Raw genomic sequence first — 18,594 nt, 5'->3', positions numbered from 1 at the left:
TTTCATTATCACCTTAGATTAAGTTTCTAACAAGTTATATTATTCTTTTTTACTTGCTGAGGACATTGGGGTTGGGCGGGGGGGTGGGGCTTCTCAAAAATATAAGGAAAACTTGAAAAATCATCATAGCCTCCCCTTTCCCCCATTACATACATCATGAACCCTGCATGCGCTATTTTTTTCCTAGTGTCATAACTTTTAGCCGTTTTCTTTGTTTAACTAGATACTGAAACATATATGTATGTATTAATAATGCATGCTTTTGAAATAAATAAGCAAGCAAAAACTAAGGTCTCGACATTTAAAAATAATGTCCCGACATTTTGGCGACCTCATGACGCCATTATCAAGGAATGAATAAATCAGAGCGAGTTCAAAAGAGGTAATTCCTGTGGAGAAGAGATTATCTCTTGCTATAGATTTACATAAGTGAAGTTAAATTTGACAAAGACTATAGCGGAGATCGAATCTGTTTGTACATTCAAGCGTGGTCTTAATTGTTTGATGTACAAAATTTCGTTCATTAACCAGTCAAATATGTTCCTATTCCCATTCCTTGATAATAGAGAGGTTACACATGACGTTTATATATACGTCAAACGGCAAACGGCAAAAATGAAACTTTTTCCGTCTGTCCTCAGCTGTTTGTACTTTAGAGTGAAAATATTTGTATTTGCGGTGAATGGTAGGAGACATTTTTCTATGGTTGTGAGATTTATTTAAGGATTAGAAGAAAAGAATAAAAATTCAGAGGTAATATTTGCCGTTTGCCGTTTGCTGTCTGCCGTGAACGTCATGCTTAAACTCTCTAATGGCGGCATAAGGTCGCCGAAACGTCGGGACATTATATCGTTAGTTTTTACTTTCTTATGTTTTTATATCTCTGTCTGAGTTTTTCACTTTTTCCTCGGTGGAATCAAACCTCTAACCAAAGAAGCGCGTTGTTTGAGCGGTAGTTAAATTCAGCAGTTCCCACAATCCGAGTCGCTCCATAGTAACAGGGCTTGACTCAGGTTTCTAACGGAGGCAGCACTTGACTTGTACTTGAGATACTGTAGATTTAGTTATTGTTTCTATTTCATTCTCACTGTCTTGATTGTTTATCTTTTTGTCTATAAGCTTTGAATTCAAACAATAATTTTTAAATAAGGGCTATTGTATTTTAAGCTTCTTTTGATTTCAAGGTTTACACTGATTGCGCGCTTATCTAGAACCCAGATGTCCTGCGTCCAAGCGTAACGCAGAACGCCCAAAAAGAACTTCCGACACTTACAAAAGGGGAAGCTTTTAAGGTTGGGACATGGCGGCGTGGCCGAGTGGTTTAGGGCGCTGGATTTGAAATCTGGAGGTCCCTGGTTCAAATCCTCCACCCTACCGCTATCTGGATTTGTTCTCGGTAGCCCCGAGTTCAACTCCTCGACCGCGTTGTGTAAATAGCCAACTGGTCAGCCTCCAACCAGTTGGGATTCTTAATAGTTTATGTTATATTTGAAATATTTGTTTATTTATTTACAGTGTCCCCAATTAGGACATTAGTGCTAAATACATCGACACTTAAATAAAGTGATTATTATTATTATCATTATTATTATTATTATTATTATTATTATTATTATTATTCAAGAGTCAGTCTTTTTTTTCACCATACAAATTTCACAACTTCAGAACCTAGCCGTTGGCTTTCTCACGCTGGGAGAATGAGTCTGGTGTTCACGCTGCTTGTGATGTGTCAGATGTCTTACGAACTGGACGCTCAGCAGTGTAGAAGTGAATATTCCATCCCCGGCATGATGTTAAAAAGACATATCTTCATGGCCAAGAAAACTGCAAACTGGTTGAAGTGTGTAGACAAGTGTAACCATGACATCAGATGTCAAAGCTTTAACTACGTCATCAGCCAAGGCATATGTGAGTTGAACAACCGCACCAAAGAAGCCAGACCTGAAGATTTTGTTCCGGACAGCGATCGGCTCTATATTAAACGATTAGATGGAAGAGGTATTGTTCTTCTTTGAGTGTTTATCTCTATCTTTTTTTTTATAAGAAGAGTATTCGTCTCTTACATAAAGGTACCCGAAATCTCTCTATATTCTGAGGACTGAGAACAATGCTCGCAGAGAGCGAGACAATTATGACACAAAAACCCTGAAAGAGCAGTGTTATTTGTCTTTTCTATATTTTTAGTTCCCCTTGGATCCGTTCCCGAGTTGCCAGCTGAGTCGTGCGCCGAGATCAGGGCGAGTGAAGAAGAAAATGTAGTCAGCGGTTATTACTGGTTCGATTCAATTAAACCTGACGAGATAGTGTTGGCTCCTTGTGACATGCCTGACCAAGGTAAATAGACGTCCGGGGTTTTACCTCGGTTTAGTGCTTCCGCTTCCTCCAATAAGCTTCCACTCTCCCGCCTCCTCTTCCGACGTCATCTAGCTGCAAATTATACAATAATCATGTGAAGGACACTCTGGGTCACGGGTAATCACATCATGTCAGGGGTTATCAGCCTCAGCCTTCGGCTTCGGATGATCACCCCCACCTCGACCTTGATTTTTCTGGATATCACAAAATCCTCATCCAATAATTGTTTTTAGTATACACCACACAAGTGAATAGTGCTTTTCGCGCGCTCTGATTGGTTCACTCGGAGGTGATTAGCATGTACTATTCACCTCCACTTCGGTGAATAATTGTTAAATGAAATGGAACAGCATGCATGAAGTTACCAAGTTAATCAAAACTATAACAAAATTCTCCAACGTGATTGGCTATCAGCAGCCCAATTTGAGCATTAATTGGACAGTGTACGCGTCATGCTTGTAATTGGACAGTACGTGTCATTTTGTGCGCGCTGTTGCGGTGCACTTTGTTGAGTAAACTGCTGTGTTTTTGAGCATTCATAACGACGTTTAATCGTTCAGCGCTCAATCGATGGTTTGTTCGTTTCTCGAATTTTGTCATAGTTTTGATTAATTGGTAACAGGACATCGTGTCGTCCAATTCAGTCTGTAATCATACTCGTGATTAACAAATCGGACTCCCGCTTCACGGTCGTCCGATTTTGTTAATCACTCGTATGATTACAGACCGAATTGGTCTCCACTCAGTCCTATTACCATTATTAAGACTACAAGCAACAACCCACAACACAGCACGAAAGAGGCTTCTACGGAGGGGAGAGTTATTTACGTATTTATTTGCTTATTTTTTAGCTGACATATGTAAGAACTACCAAACTCTGACAGATGCAGAAAGAAAATATGACTACGTAACAGTAAACCCCAAATGTGACAGAACCCTCAATGCCTGGTATCGTTTTGAAAGAGCTGCAGGCACAAAAATGGTGACCACATGTCCACCGATGGGCAGATGTGGTGCAAACTTCCCTGCCTGGTTAAGTGAAGATCATCCTACAGTGGCTGAGGGTACAGTCACAAGAAAAGTCTGCATTAATGAGTTTGGAATATGTTGCCAATCGTCAGTCTACATTGAAGTTAAAAACTGCACTTCCTACTTTATCTACAAGTTGACTGACCCAGGGGGGTGGGGATGTAGCGTACGTTATTGTGGTACTGACTAATCCGGCCATGGCTTTTGGGATTTGTGTTTCAGCTGAGTATTAGTGGATACTGCCTGGTATTATTACTTACAGCAAAACTTAATCAAAGCCTGGCTGTTCAAAGCACTACTAAGTTAGTCCAGGATAAGTGTGACTTTTGATCTTTGCCATTTCTTTTCCCTCAAGTTCTTACGACGACTGGTAACCTCTAAGTCCTGTAAAAATTAGCAAAGAAAACATTTTCGTCCAAGAAAAATGTTCACTGAGCTGCTAAGAAAATGTTTTGAAATACTTTTTTGTAAAAAGGTAACGCTATTGAATCAACGCAGGAAGATTTCGGCCCCCGCTCGAGCGCATAGTTCTGTCGGGGATTTGAGAAATCCATTTGTTTTCGTTGATAGAGACGGAAGTGCAGTGTGATTAGAAAAAAAAAAAAAAAAAAAACCCTGACAATTTGATAATTTTATCAATATTCAGCCCAACCTCGTCCCCAGGGCCTCTCATCTATGACAAAGTGAGGGTGATGTACACAAGGCGTGACAAAGTTTTAGCCGCCGTAGTACCAATGAATGCGACAGCGTCAGGCGCCTGTACAGGGCAGGTAGAGAAGAGAGAATCAATTCCTAGCACGGCTGAAAATGTCGGCTGATATGAAATGACGGTTGTGCAACTCTGTAGGTACAATATGGCGGATTTTACAAAAGAAATTATCTCATCACTGGAAGTTCTAAGGCTGCTGATTCCCGTTGGGCTTGCTGAACCGGTAAATCATGTGCCCCCCAAAAATTCTCTTGCAGAAATTTTGCCTGTTTCTTCACGCTATCGAAAAAAATATATATCTCTGTGTGGGTAAGCGAGTCAAGAAAAAATTCAGTATTTAAATCTTCTCTTTCCTTTAGCCAATCGTCTATCTCAAACTCTCTTCGGTGTTTTCATAGGAGAATTTCACTTTTCTTCACATCGATTTGCTTTACATTTTGCATAATTCTTCAATGCAGGATTTTTTTCAACCTAATAAAGACATTTTCTCCCAAATTAATCCTTAGTTTTCATATTCGTTATTACATAAAATGTAGTAACTCGCTTACATCATAGTTAATTGAGAGGACTTGCCATTCCCCTGTATTAATTATGCTTAAATAATTTAATTTGTAAATATATTTAAGCTATAGTGCCAACATGGTATAAGGTATATAAACGGACAATAGTCACTTATAGATATACGTCCAGTACCTTTGTTATTTAATAAGCAATGAATATCAATAACCCTTTTTAACTTTTCTCATTTGCATTACAGTGTAAAGCAAAGTGCATACAAGTTGAATTATACAAGTTGGATTACACATGATAATAGGGAGTTTAAGCAAATCACGACGGCTGGTGCTACTACGGCTGCCGTGACTGAAAAGGTCTGGGGAGAGTACGTCTCGGTGGTCTGCCAAATTTTAAGTTTAGCGAGTAAAGCGAAATACAAATCTCTTTTATTTAGCTTCTCACAGCCAAATAGCTTCGCTCAAAGGACGATGGCCGTTATTCGGTAGGACGAACAGATTATTTCTGAGCGAAAGCGAATGCCATACACTTTGTACCATAACAATTTTCATGGATGAAATATATAATTTCAGAGACAAACATCTCAAAGAATATCGAGTTAAGAACACAAATATATCAATACTCAAAGAAGCAAAATAGCATCGTATAGTTATCCAGATATAAAACATCTTCACTAAACCCTCAAAGCAAACTTAACCGAAGAAAAACAACCTCGTGCTCAACACGAATATTTCACTTGACTCGCTTCCCCATTCCAACACCTTTGCCAAAACTTATCGTAAATTCAGGATACGGATTTACAAGCTTATGAAAGGCAACCTTGACACAATCTTTGACTTAAATTGAGTTTAAAGGATATAGTATCCAATGGAATTCTTAAAATGCCGAGATGTCCGTTGAAAAGGGCCAGAGAAGCGAAATAAACCCGAGGTAGTGACCACTACGGCAAAACATCCGACTCACGTAGTCAGATTTCACGCTACGGCTGGATGCAACCGACGTAGATGCGCAGTGTCTCATTTTGGCGCAAATTTACTTCCGGCAGCCCTATTAGAGCCAGCCGTAGCGATTTGCTTAAACTCCCTAATAATTATCATTGTTAAGGCCCAGGTCGCATTAGAGCCAATTTTGTTTGTTTAAAATATTTCCAATTTTTGGCGAGGAAAATAATTGGCAAAAATTTCGTAAGTTCCAAATTTTGACAGTGGTCGCATTAGGCCAACATGCTGGAACCAAAACGTTGCTGATTGAAATATACGTAACAATTAATCATCCGAGAGTTTCTCTTCGCAGATTTTTATCCACGTTGTATGTTCTTGACTCTCCGCTATACAGCAACTCGTGAGTTCCGGCCCATAGTTGGAAGAGCACTTTTGCTCGGCTTGCGTTTGTGTTGTTGCTTGCGCCACTTGCGATGGAAGAAGATTGTCTCGCTTTAGCCATCTCTTCAAATTGCTGCCAGTAACCAGATCCAGGGCACGAGTCATAAGAATTTGAATAAAAACGCCGCTTATATTCCTCGTTTGCATTGAAATAACTGAAAAAAGCGTCAGATGGACCGGGTAAAAAATGATTTTGTCCCGCCATCGCACGCGCCAAACTGGACTAGCCGTCAAAGTTATTTTCTCGCCGTAATTTTATCCCGGCATGTTTTAAAAAATATGACATTTAAATGGTTAGAATAGCAAAATTGTTTGCTTTGCCAAAATTTGGAAGCCTCCGAGGAAGCACTTCGGCTTCTTTGAAGATTGGCGAAATTTTGGCAATCCGCAAAAATTTGGCAAGTTTTTGAGACTGGGGGTCGCGCTTATTTTACGCTACTTGTTGATCTTGACAGATTTTTTACTTATACAAACAAAATTGGCTCTAGTGCGACCCGGGCCTAATATAAGTTATACATAGTACCCTACATGTGTGTTCAGTTATATTTACTGCCGCAGTACAGTTCATTTAAGGGCCCTAGTAGCATGCCAAGCTTTCCGTGAAAAGGCACCAGGAGTCAAAAGAAAAGCATTGAAATTATTGTTAATTAATTTGTTCAAAAATAGATTTCAAGTAGCAACAAATAAACATTGAATTAACATTCAAGTTAACGAAATAAGAATGAAACTTACTTTTATCCCACCTAATCTCAGTATTCCCTGACATTTTTGCGTCCCATGAAGTTATTATTTCCCTTATAGATTCGACCAGCAACAAATTAATTTTCAAGCAGTCATTTTTTCCGTTTTCTTTCAATCTAACTGCAATTTTCAAACTACACTCAGGCCCAATATCAGTTTAGCGGAGTGCTAAATGACATAACGTAAAATACAATGTTTAGTATTGACTTATCGAAGAAAATAATGTTAATATTAATTTTAACACATAGAGAATCTTTTAGCTAACTGTCGTAAAACCAGAACCAAGGTAGTCACCCTTACCATGCAAACAAAAAGGAAACAGACAATCCACTGAGCCAATATTGAACTCGCAGCAAGTACATGCCGACGGCATGAAACTCGAGAAAAGATGTATGTGCGAGCGGGTCTTAATTGGGAGCGCTAGAGAATTTAGCGCTAGGCTTCTTTTAATCCAATCCCTCAGCATAGCAAGGCAAAGTTAAAGCAAATTAATCTGAATTACCTTGGGATTTTAGACAAAAAACCCTCTGCGTTAGTAAAGGCATCCTTCCTGAATGCGTGATACAGTTACGACCTGTCGGTGTAAATACTGTTTTGTTGTTTAATTGTGCCAGCAGTCTGGATGGAACATATGATGGTCACTCGAAAAGGATCGGGTAAGGTGTTTCTGTTGGGAATCAAAACATGCCACATAATCATGGTTTGGTTTAAACGGATTAACTTGACGTCCGTGTTGAACACATAAGAAATACGGTGAAGAATAACTTCTTTCCATTTAAATTTTTCCAGTCTACCTATAGAGATTTGCATGGAAAAATTTGTGAGCTGTATGCTACTTGAGGGCGGATAAACACATGATTCGATTGATTAAATTAGAAGTACAAACTGTAAACTCGATAGTTCAGACAGTTGTTGCATCCAGACATGAGCGCCATAATTCTGTAACTATATGTTAGTTTAAAAAAAACCTGATGTACACGTTTCAGATCGTGAATCTAAATAAAGTTTATTGAAAGCAGCCGCTTGCAATGCTTGGAATACATGTATCTATTATTTTCCGCAAAATTTTAACTTCATTTGAAGGGAATTTTTCGCAGTCATCTTGTAACTGCCGCACCTTTTAATTACCTTCACAAATAGAACCAGTCAAAACTAGGCCTATTAACATTTTGTCAAGTTTTGTACAGTTGAACTTATACAAGTGATGCAAATTTTGGGGGGATATTCCCGTGAAATACCCCAAGACAGACCTGATTGTTCAGTAGACATGCCTGCCTAGCATGCTCGTCCATTTCCTAGGCCTCAATATTTCGCCTTGGTCAATTGTTTTCGGGTGATGTGGTCTAGCGCGAAAAGTATGTTCGAGTTCAATAATTGTTTTAGCATTTAATCACCAAGTTTTTTCTTTCACAATAAACCACTCTCTCCCATCTTTCACACAAGAGCGTGGTTACAACTACGCATGAGCAGAATATTATTTGCAGCAAAATACATTCAGACGTTACTACGCATGAGCAGACCACAATTTGTAGGCAGGTCACGTGTTGGGCTCTCGGCCAATAAAAAGGAAAAAATAAATGCATCGAATGATAATGAGAGACGGTAAATTTGCAGCTCGGTGAATAAATGATAGAGATGAAATGTTTGCACGAGTGCAGGACAAAGAAAACAATCAGAGTTCAAACCCATGCCCCCAGATACCGGCGCTCTAACCACTGAGCTATAGAGAGACTGTTGGTGAGCTAGGGCATTCATTCATTAGGTTCTTGTGCGACACGCGTCCTGCAACTGCCAGGATCAGCAATGTCGAAAGCATTATGAGCAAATGATTTTTTACATATTATTTACACATGACGGCTTTCGACGTTCCTAATCCTGGCAAGAGTCAGTGAGGTTTGACACGAAACTTGCGTGAGGAGTGTGAAGAACGTGACGAGCGTGACGACCGCGACAAGCGTCTTTGTAGGAGGCTACTGCAGAAGCGATCGTGGTTACTGCATTTTGAAACCATACAAGCTTAAGACCACCGGTATTCCTCTCTGCGCCTCGCCATCTTCTAACTTTGCGAAGAAGTCTTTTCCATATAACCCGGACACAAGGGAAGAATACGTTGGATATGATAATTGTGATTAAAAAAAAAAATAATAAGTGTTTTACACAAAACCAATATTATCCACCAATATGGCCGCAAGAGAATGGGTTGGAATCTATTATTTCGTGTTAGGGGTCCCTGTGGAAGCTACAAGACAACGCTGGAGTGCCACGAAATGCTTATTTTTTTTATATTTCGCGTCAATTTTGACGGTGTTTCGTTGAAAGGCAACTCCTGCCTGAATCAGAATCTGTGAGGAAAATTAATGAATGCCGGGTAATCTTTACTTCTTTGAAAAGCAGATGCGAACCAATGTGGGAAATTACTCTCACAAACGGCGGACAAAACATAATAAGTCCATCCTGCTGGTCTTGCACCCCTGGTGCATCATTTTCACACAGCAATTAAAACCAAAAGACCAAACAACAAAAAGAATAACAGGGAGAAAAATTGAACTTGACTCGATCTTGACTCGTGGCTCGAATTGACCAGTGCTACATTTGATTGGATACTAAGAATCAGAAAGTTTCGTGTACTTCGAGGAAGATATGGATAAAAGTTATTTGTAAAACATGTAATTAATAAATAATTTCTTTTAATGCACTGAAAATAATACGATTCGACCGGCAACATTCACTACAGGCTAATAAAACAACTAATGAAGCCAACTAGCCAGGTGGTTTTGTGTTCAAATTACATGTATAAACAAAATACATCATTTATTGCCACGAAACGGAACACGCACACTTAAATTCGCTCAAAATAGACGTTGCAACTAGGAAACATTTCTCTGACGAAAAATTTCCACTGAAAAACAGATTTTACTTCGTTTCCCCTCCATGATCATCAGTAAGGTTACAGAAAATAACATTTTTTTTTATGTTTTGGAATATATTTATTCATTCCTCCTGGCAACTTGGTCGATAACGCCCTAACAAAAGCCATTAGCATCGAAATGAATACATTAATTTCGTTCAGAACGTATGCAGTATAATTAGAATATCGCGCCCGAGAGTCTTTAATAATCTACATTGAAAGTGAATCTTCTCAATTTCGCAAAAACAGACGTTCTGGAAAAATATTAATTTCGTTCAGAACGTATGCAGTATAATTAGAATATCGCGCCCGAAAGTCTTTAATAATCTACATTGAAAGTGAATCTTCTCAATTTCGCAAAAACAGACGTTCTGGAAAAATATTCATATTCCTTGTAAACAGCTTCGAGTGGTGCATCATTCGTCATAATTTATAGGTAGTAAGCCGCGGAACTTGGCGGCCCTGATCCATGTTTCGGATGGATCTTTTTCAATGTTCTACCATGGTTTTGGCTTTGACGATATCGTTCAGCGCCATTCCAAGTTCAAAAGGTACCGCTCCATTTATATACTTTCTTTAACAAAAATGCATGTTCTTTAACCGATTCAGAACTTAGTGAAAACCTTTGAGAGACTTCGTAATCATGTCTTTGCGGATGAAATCAACACAGGTTCACCTAACGTCATTGATGCACGCGCTCAAAGTATCAGCCGAGGAGTTCACAATGGCGTCACTTTTGCCAACTTTAAGGCCCACAAGTTCTCGTACTTAAACATTACAAGTCTTGGTACTGATTATGTCCTCAACGGAAAAGAATGTGGCTTTGCATGTGTTAACATACCGTCATGTTTCTCCTTCAACCTGGCTGCATTTTATGACATCAACGGAAGAATCTTATGTGAACTACTTCCATCTGACAAGTACAACAACTCGGGCAAGTTCATCAGCAGCCAACTTTTCCATCACTTCAGTATTGGGGTAAGTACTTAATGACAAACTCTTTGAAATGCATTTTGATAAGTTCGTTTTAGCAAACTACTTTCTTCAAGAGCTAGAGAGAAAACGGATCAAACGTTTTCTTCAACAATGTACACTTTCAATATAGATGTCACCAATGTAAACTGAATCAGACATGTGAATTAAGAGGCCTAATTTTGTTCAGTTGACAGTTACAAGTAAACTCAAGAGTAAGCTCAGCTCTTGAACTAAGTAAGCTCGACCTTGAAACTCGCGCAACAGAACCTAATAAGCTGTTTAACTCATTGCCTCATTCATGTTTATATTTTATGCCGCAAAAAACACCCACAAAGCGGAAGATCTCGTCTGGTCAAATTTTCCGGCACAAACTGCGACTCATTTTTTCATACAAAAATTGCCTGTTAAAATTGCTTTCAACCGACAATTACAAGTAAACACAAGCACAAACTTTAAGACTCAGATTGAGTAGGTTAGAACTTGAAGCTCCCATAAAGCGGTGGCGAATGGCAACTGCGGGACTTTGGGAGAAGGCGAAAATAGCGCGCCCGAGACATTTGCTACTTTCTAAATTGAGAAATTAAACCGGACTTCAAAGTGTATTGAAAAAACTGAACTGGAAGTACAGTAAAATTCGACGAACATTTTGCGAGACACATGGTTTTTGAAGGGCCATTCACCACCCTTTGATTTGGAAATTCAAGGTTTGGCGTGGAAGTTTGCTTCAAAATCTCCAGAAAATTACGTGCTCGTGCACATTTTGTCCTGCAAAAATTGGCAGTTAAAGGCGGGGAAAACGGTATAGTTGACTTTGAGAACCCTAATTTCGTTCAACCGACAATTAGAAGTGAACACACTCAATCACAATTTCAAGACTAAAATCGAACTGGGTTAGACCTTGGAGCTCGTTCAACAAAAACCTCAAAGCCGCTTATCTTCCTCTCTCATTTATTTTTCATCAAACAAGAAAACTCGGCACAGAAAGATCTCGTCGCTTCAAACTTTGCGTAAAAAATTACACGGTCAATATTTTCTACAAAAATTTTCTGTAAAAAAATACATAGAAGAAATAACAGGGCGGCGCGCAGAGATACAAGTTTATTTTTGAGTAATAAAAACAAGATTTTACGAACGAGCGCAGCCTGTAAAAAGAAATAAAAGATAAATATAACGGTATAGATGACTTGAGAGGCCTAACTTCGCTCAACCGACAATTACGAGCGAACACAAGCACAAAGCTGAAACTAAAGACGAACTGAGAAGGTTCGACCTTGAAGCTCGCACAACAAAACATAACAAGCAGGTCTCATTTATTTTTCATGAAGCAAAACACATCCACACAGGAAGATCTCTCCGACAAAAATTAAGCACTCACTTTCCCCTAAAAACATACATACATACATACTTTATTTGCAACTCCCCAAAGGGGCTTTTCAGTTACAAAAGGAATAAAAATGATAAAAATACGTCAATTAAAATGAATAAACAAAATGGGAAAGGAGTCTAAAATTAATTACAGTATTAAAGATTTAAAAATTTACAAAGTTTAGAATTGAATATTAAGAATTTACATTATTAACATTTAAAATATGTTTGATCAAGTGTCCCTTAAAAGCTTTCACAGAAGGTAAACTTTTCAAATCATCACTCAGCTCATTCCAGATTTTTGCTCCGCGATATGCAAATGATCTTTGTCCGGTAGCCAGTCGGCAACGTGGAATGTTTAAGTCATTACTCTGTCTGGTGTTTCTTGTAGCGATTTGAGATCGGAAAATGAATTTATCAATCAAGTAGTCTGGAACAAGATTATGAATACATTTGAAAGTCATCACAGCGTCATTTATGTGGAGTCTATCGCTGACCTGCGGCAAATTCAAGGATTTGATGCCTTGTGAGATATGGTCGTACTTTCGGAGTCCCAATACAATACGTGCAGCAAAATTTTGCACCAACTGTAATTTCTCGATGTTAGACTTGCTTGTGTTCGACCAGACAGTAGAACAGTAGAACAGCTTACTGAAGATAAAAGAATCCATAAGTAGAAGCAATGTCTTCTTATCCAATAAATGCTTTATCCTGTTTATTTCCTGTTAAACGAGCCTCAGGTAAAAAGACAACATGTAGAAGATATAACAGGACGGCGGTGAAAAATGAATATATCGAGGGCGTGTTTTGCAAATTAGCGCCGCCTGTTACAGAAACGGGTGAAAATTAAATATAACGGAATACTTGACTTAAGCGGACTAATTTCGTTCAGTACGAGTAAACACAACCAAAAACTATGATCGGAATTGAACTAGGTGGGTTCGAACTTGAAGCTCGCACAACTAAACCTAACAAGCAGGTTAACTCACTGTCTCATACATAAACGAAGTAAAAAGGATCTCGTCACTTCAAAATTTCCGGCCAAAACTGTGCACCCGTATTTTCTTTCAAACGAAATTGCCTGTTAATTAAACGGGGTGAAAAATGAATATACAGAGGATGTGACAGGGCGGCTCAGGATATAAATAAAAAGATGTTTTTTTGAGTAGTAAAAACAATATTTTACAAAAGAGCGCAGCCTAATGAAAGCAGTAAAATATAAATATGACAGAAGAGCGGGCGAGCCTAGTTTTGCTCAAACGACAATTAACACAAACACAACCTAGAGACTCGACTGAGTAGGTAAAACCTGGAAGCTCGCAAAACAAAACCTAACACGCAGTCTAACTCCATGTCCTATTTATTATTCATGGAGCAAAAGAGAAAAAAAAAAACTCGACACAGGAATTAGATCTCGTCACTTGAAATTTGCGGCCAAAATTGTACAAAAAATTGCGGGTTAAATGTGGTAAAAATAAATATATAGAGGATATGGCAGGGCGGCCATATCTTCCTTGTCGTGGTGGAGGAGCTTGCGTGCCTCAATGACCCTGAGAGCTATACCGACGGGGGGTCTTCCTCCAGCATGTCTAACCTTGGCGGGCAGGTCAAAGGGTAGAGGCCAGGCGTAATGGTAGTCACTGGCCCTCCAGTTTGGGGGTTGGGCGTGCGGCTAATCACTGCATCCCATAAAGATACTTGATTACGCAAACCGAAAAGACGATTGACGAACTGGAACCCTGTCAACGAGAGAATCATGAGCGCACGCTGCAGCTCACGCTATGCAAAACTCATTGTTATCCAAGTGTACGCGCCCACCAGTGACGCAGATGACGAATCTAGGGGAGAATTTTATGAACAACTGCAGCGGGAGGTTGAAACAACACCCAGACATGATGTACTAATTGTGATGGGGACCTGAATGCCAAAATCGGAGAGGGCAATGAAGGATGGGAGAAGGTGATGGGACGACATGGACTTGGAGGAATGAACGAGAACGGAGAGAGGCTAGCGACGTTCTATGGCAACAACGACTTGGTGATTGGAGGCTCTCTATTCAAGCATAGAGACATTCATAAGATTACGTGGACCTCCCCGAATGCAAGAGATGGGAATCAAATCGACCATATCACTATCAATGGTAGACACAGAGGTTCGCTGATGGACACCCGAGCAATGAGAGGGGCTGATGCCAACTCGGACCATCACATGGTGATGGAAAAGGTTATCCTGAAACTATGCACCACAAAGAGGAAGAGGAAGGAGAGGATCATCTTTGACATCAAGAAGCTTCGAGATTCCTGTGTCAAATAGGTATTTCGGCTGCAAGTGAGCAAGCGATGCCAGGTGTTGGGGACGAATGACGCAGCTGATATCGAAGAGATGTGGGGACGATTCAAGGAGGTCTACAACGAGAGTGCCAAGAAGGTGCTGGGAGAGAAGAAGAGAGTGAAGAAAGACTGGATCAGGGGGAAGACCTACAGGAAGATTGAAAAGAGACGAGGGTTAAAGGAGAAGATGGGATGTACACGGTCTGCCCGCATGAAGGAAAGAACCGCTGCTGCATATGCTGTGAAGGACAAGGAAGTGAAAGCCAGCGCTCGGGCAGACAAGCGGAGATGGTTGAACGACTTAGAAGAAGACGCTGAGACAGCAGCCAGAAACAACTGCAGTGGTGACCTGTACCAGATCTCTAGAAAGATAGCTGGACAAGGAAGGAAAATGACTACCATCAAAGATAAAGAGGGCAGGCATCTTGTAAATGAAGACGAAGTCTTTCAAAGGTGGAGGGAGCACTTTAAGGAAGTTTTGAATGTACAACGACCTGACATACCCCTACCAGTAATAGATCAAGCACCTGAGGTTATCACAAGCATCGACACTGGTGACATCTCAATTGCTGAAGTTAGGAAAGCGATCCACCGTCTGAAGAATGGCAAGAGTTCAGGGATAGATGGCATCAGTGCCGAGTTGCTCAAGTGCTCCGAGAAGGATGCTGTGAAACAACTCCACTTACTTTAACACAATCTGGAAAGACCAATGTGTACCACAGGACTGGAAGAAGTCGCTCATAGTGAAAGTGCCGAGGAAGGGTGACCTCACTCAGTGTGATAACTATCGCGGTATATCCCTACTCTCCGTACCAAGCAAAATCCTATGCAGGGTCCTTATTGACAGAGTGAAGAGTGGCGTGGACGAGATGATTAGGCAGGAGCAGGCAGGATTTCGATCTTGAAGGGGAACCTCTGAGCAAATCTTTGCTCTTCGGAATATCCTTGAGCAGTGCCAGGAATGGCAACCACCAGTGTACATTAACTTCGTTGACTTTTCGAAGGCTTTCGATTGCATTATCCGAGAGAGACTTTGGGACATTATGGGGCAGTATGGCATCCCTGACATCTTTATCAGGACTATTAAGGAACTACATCATCCGAGCTCAAGCTGCGTCACAGAAGGCGGAAGGTATTCTAGCTGGTTCGAAGTGAAGAGTGGCGTGCGGCGAGGGTGTGTGTTGTCTGGCTTCAACTTGGTGTTGATCATGGACTGGGTCATGCGGCACACAAATGATAAGAGACGCGGCTTGAGATGGAAATTCATATCAGTTCTAGAAGACCTGGACTATGCTGACGATGTTGCTCTGATCTCAAGCAGATTTGCTGATCTCCAGGAGAAGACCGATAGGCTAGCAGCCACTGGCAGCATTGTTGGGCTTAAGATCAACCCGCGCAAAACAAAGACGCTTAGGATGAACCACAGATGTACGGACTACATCAGGATAGAAGGAGAGGAGATGGAAGATGTAAAATCCTCCGTGTACTTAGGTTCAGTACTTGACAAACTTGGCGGCGCAGAAGCAGACATCTAGAGACAACTAGCACTAGCGAGAACTGCATTCACCAGACTCCAGAACATCTGGAGGTCAGGCAGATTCAGCCAGAAGACCAAGTTGCGCATCCTGAGCTCGAACATGCTGTCCGTGCTGTTGTATGGAGCCGAAATGTGAAGGGTGACAGCAACTGATCTCATCAAACTGGATGTGTTTCACTGCACATGCTTGAGGAGGGTGTTGAGGAGATTCTGGCCCAACTATCTGAGCAACGAAGAGCTGTACGAAGCCATAGGTAGTACGCCGAGGTCAGGCCTTATACGGGTGAGAAGATGCCGATGGTTAAGACATGTATTGAGGAAAAGTCCTGACAACATTTTGAGGACTGTATTGCGTGGGCACCTGAAGGTAAGAGGAGGCGAGGTCGACCGAGAAAGACGCGGAAAAGAACCGTGGAGATGGAAAAGAACAAGCTCGGATGGCATACATGGGGAGCTGCTGTTGCATCGGCCTCAGACCGGGGTGGATGGCGTGATCTTCTGGCCGGCTTCAAGAGTCCTCATAGGCGCGATGAGGATGAGTGAGTGTGAGTGATGGCAGTGCGAGTGATAAAAAAATATATATATTTTCGACTTGTAAAATATTGTTTTTAACCCGAGAAAATAAAATCTATATTCTTCAGGCCACCATGTAATTTTCTTTTTGAACACGATTTACCTCATGTTATTTCTCCAAAATGTCAGCACGTCGGCTAATATTGCATTTACGCTGCTCTGTATCATACAGCCCGCAGAAAATAGCTTTCGTCACTGTCACTGAAAATAGTTCGCTGTCTTTTAAACTCTTTTTGTTCAAACTCTTAGCTTTTCAGAACCGAGCAGTTGTGAAAACATTCACTTGTCCTTCTTGGCACTAGTAAAAATAGATTAAGGTCCTGTACTTGTGTTGGGCTGAACTGTCGATGTTGCCGTAATTTCATCCATTCTTATTTTCGGTGAAGACGGAATCATTACACAACCAGAAGGTTTCTGTCCCTTGTATCCGGATAAATCGGCCGAGATGTGCTGTTGAAAAAGAGCCGAATAGTTATTTAGCGAATTAATTTATATTTTTGTGTCCAGTTATCAGCACAATTTCAGTAGGTGAAATATTATACAATCACAAAGATTCTGGAAGAGATGCTTTCTTGCGTTATGGTTAACCAATTTCTGGTCCGACTGAGGTTGGGAGGCCGCTATCATGTTTTTCATCATCGATCGAAGTGAATTCCCAGCGAGAAAGCTTTCAACTTTTTCTCTCTGCCATTGAGCTTCTGTGTTGATTAGCGATATATACAAGAAGTAGAATGGTCATTCATCACCTGATGGTCTCTACGGGGTTTGTCTTAGCTTAGTTTAGCTTAGCCTACCTTCAGTTACTAAATTTCAGGTTATTTCTTAGTCTCCATGTATGAGTGGACCGTGCCAGAACGGTGGAACTTGCGTTTCAATTTATGAGAAAAACAGCTTTGTGTGCCTTTGTGCAAAAGGATACACAGGACGTATTTGCCAAACAGGTAAGACGACGATAAAACTTAAAAGATGATAGAGTTACTTGATATGACATGTTATAATATGCTCTTCATAAAGAAGAAGTCGCCCAGCCGAATCTAAATAAAGTTACTTTTTCTTACCTTACCTCACTGCTATAAAAAACATTGGTTTGTTTCATTACCTCACACTGCGTACGTTGTATATACTGAGACAGATTTTTTTTTTTAATTTTATGTCATAGCGACATCGAAATATTGTGTTAAACGTTTCTCGGTAACTCAGTTTTATTGTATTTTTAAAAAATATATTTCAAATTTTATTTTTAAATTTGAAGTTTAAACTTATACCCTAGTCTTAAAAGTATACGAAAGTGGAAAATCCCTCTATAAATGACAAGGCCAAGACCAATAACATTTATGTATGCCTTGAGGCAACACGATCGCATTGTTCGAGAGCTCGTGTAAAGATTGGGGTCTGGTCTGCTCTCTCTCTCTTTCTTCCCCGTGCATTTTACGCCGAGAAATCAAGAAATCGTCTCTCCATGGAACAGTATTTCAAGGAGCAGATCCCTTGCAATCTTCTGACTGAATTATGATATTGATGGACATCTGATAAAGATGTTTCCTATTTCTGTATATATATATATATATATATATATATATATATATATATATAAAATATATACCTACTTTCTCGCGCGTTGTGATCCGTTTGATCCATAATGTAGTGAATAAGAATGGCTGTCCTGTCTGTCTTGTCTTAAACAGATATCGATGACTGTGCAAGGCATCCCTGTAAGAACAACGGGACCTGCACAGACCGAGTGAACGGATTCAACTGCAGCTGCGCATCAGGCTTTAATGGAACACAGTGTGAAACAGGTATAACCGTAACCGAAAACATCACCAGCCTTAATATTTCGTGGAAATAATTTACTGGAAAAGGGCAAGCAACGCGAGCAATTCGTTTTTGACTATTATGGTCTCGTAGAAACCAGTTGCTGGGAAACATTAATCTGTTCTTCTTTCCAGCATGTATTTCCTTGTGAAAGTTTGCCTGTGAGCGGACACATGACCCAGATTTACTCATGCTAAACACACTTGGGGGTGTAGTTCCAGGGTCATAACTTCATAACATAACTTCACCTCCAGTATGGGAGAGGGGGGAGGGGGGGTTGGGAGGGAGGAGAAGGAGGACAGAGAGGCTATTGACCGGATTAACGTGGCTCCAGGACCTAATTTACACCTTCCGTGGGGGAG

The 18,594-nt window shown here is 40.4% G+C and overlaps 3 protein-coding genes and 1 pseudogene across 3 annotated transcripts; all 4 read left to right on the top strand.

Moving 5' to 3' along the window:
- The first annotated feature begins 2,018 nt into the window (after positions 1 to 2,018).
- Positions 2,019 to 3,991, top strand: LOC145495401 (pancreatic secretory granule membrane major glycoprotein GP2-like). Its single transcript, XM_081475016.1, has 2 exons — positions 2,019 to 2,334; positions 3,207 to 3,991. Exons 1-2 carry the CDS (start codon positions 2,322 to 2,324, stop codon positions 3,572 to 3,574), a joined length of 381 nt encoding a protein of 126 aa, XP_081331142.1. The 5' UTR covers positions 2,019 to 2,321; the 3' UTR covers positions 3,575 to 3,991.
- A 6,249-nt stretch (positions 3,992 to 10,240) lies between these two features.
- LOC145495679 (uncharacterized) lies at positions 10,241 to 18,385 on the top strand (the record flags this gene model as incomplete). The annotated part of the gene is made up of 3 exons (XM_081475301.1): positions 10,241 to 10,615; positions 17,244 to 17,358; positions 18,103 to 18,385. Coding segments are annotated over 3 exons (654 nt in total), but the record flags the coding sequence as incomplete, so codon positions are not given.
- On the top strand, positions 13,201 to 14,290 carry LOC145495391 (protein CFDP2-like; annotated as a pseudogene).
- On the top strand, positions 14,360 to 15,015 carry LOC145495385 (uncharacterized). Its single transcript, XM_081475003.1, has one exon. It carries the CDS (start codon positions 14,360 to 14,362, stop codon positions 14,996 to 14,998), a length of 639 nt encoding a protein of 212 aa, XP_081331129.1. The 3' UTR covers positions 14,999 to 15,015.
- Positions 18,386 to 18,594: the final 209 nt, after the last annotated feature.

Source organism: Orbicella franksi, chromosome 8 (genome assembly GCF_964199315.1).
Source record: "Orbicella franksi chromosome 8, jaOrbFran1.1, whole genome shotgun sequence".
NCBI lineage: Eukaryota > Metazoa > Cnidaria > Anthozoa > Scleractinia > Merulinidae > Orbicella > Orbicella franksi.
This window is presented reverse-complemented; position numbering and strand designations above follow the sequence as displayed.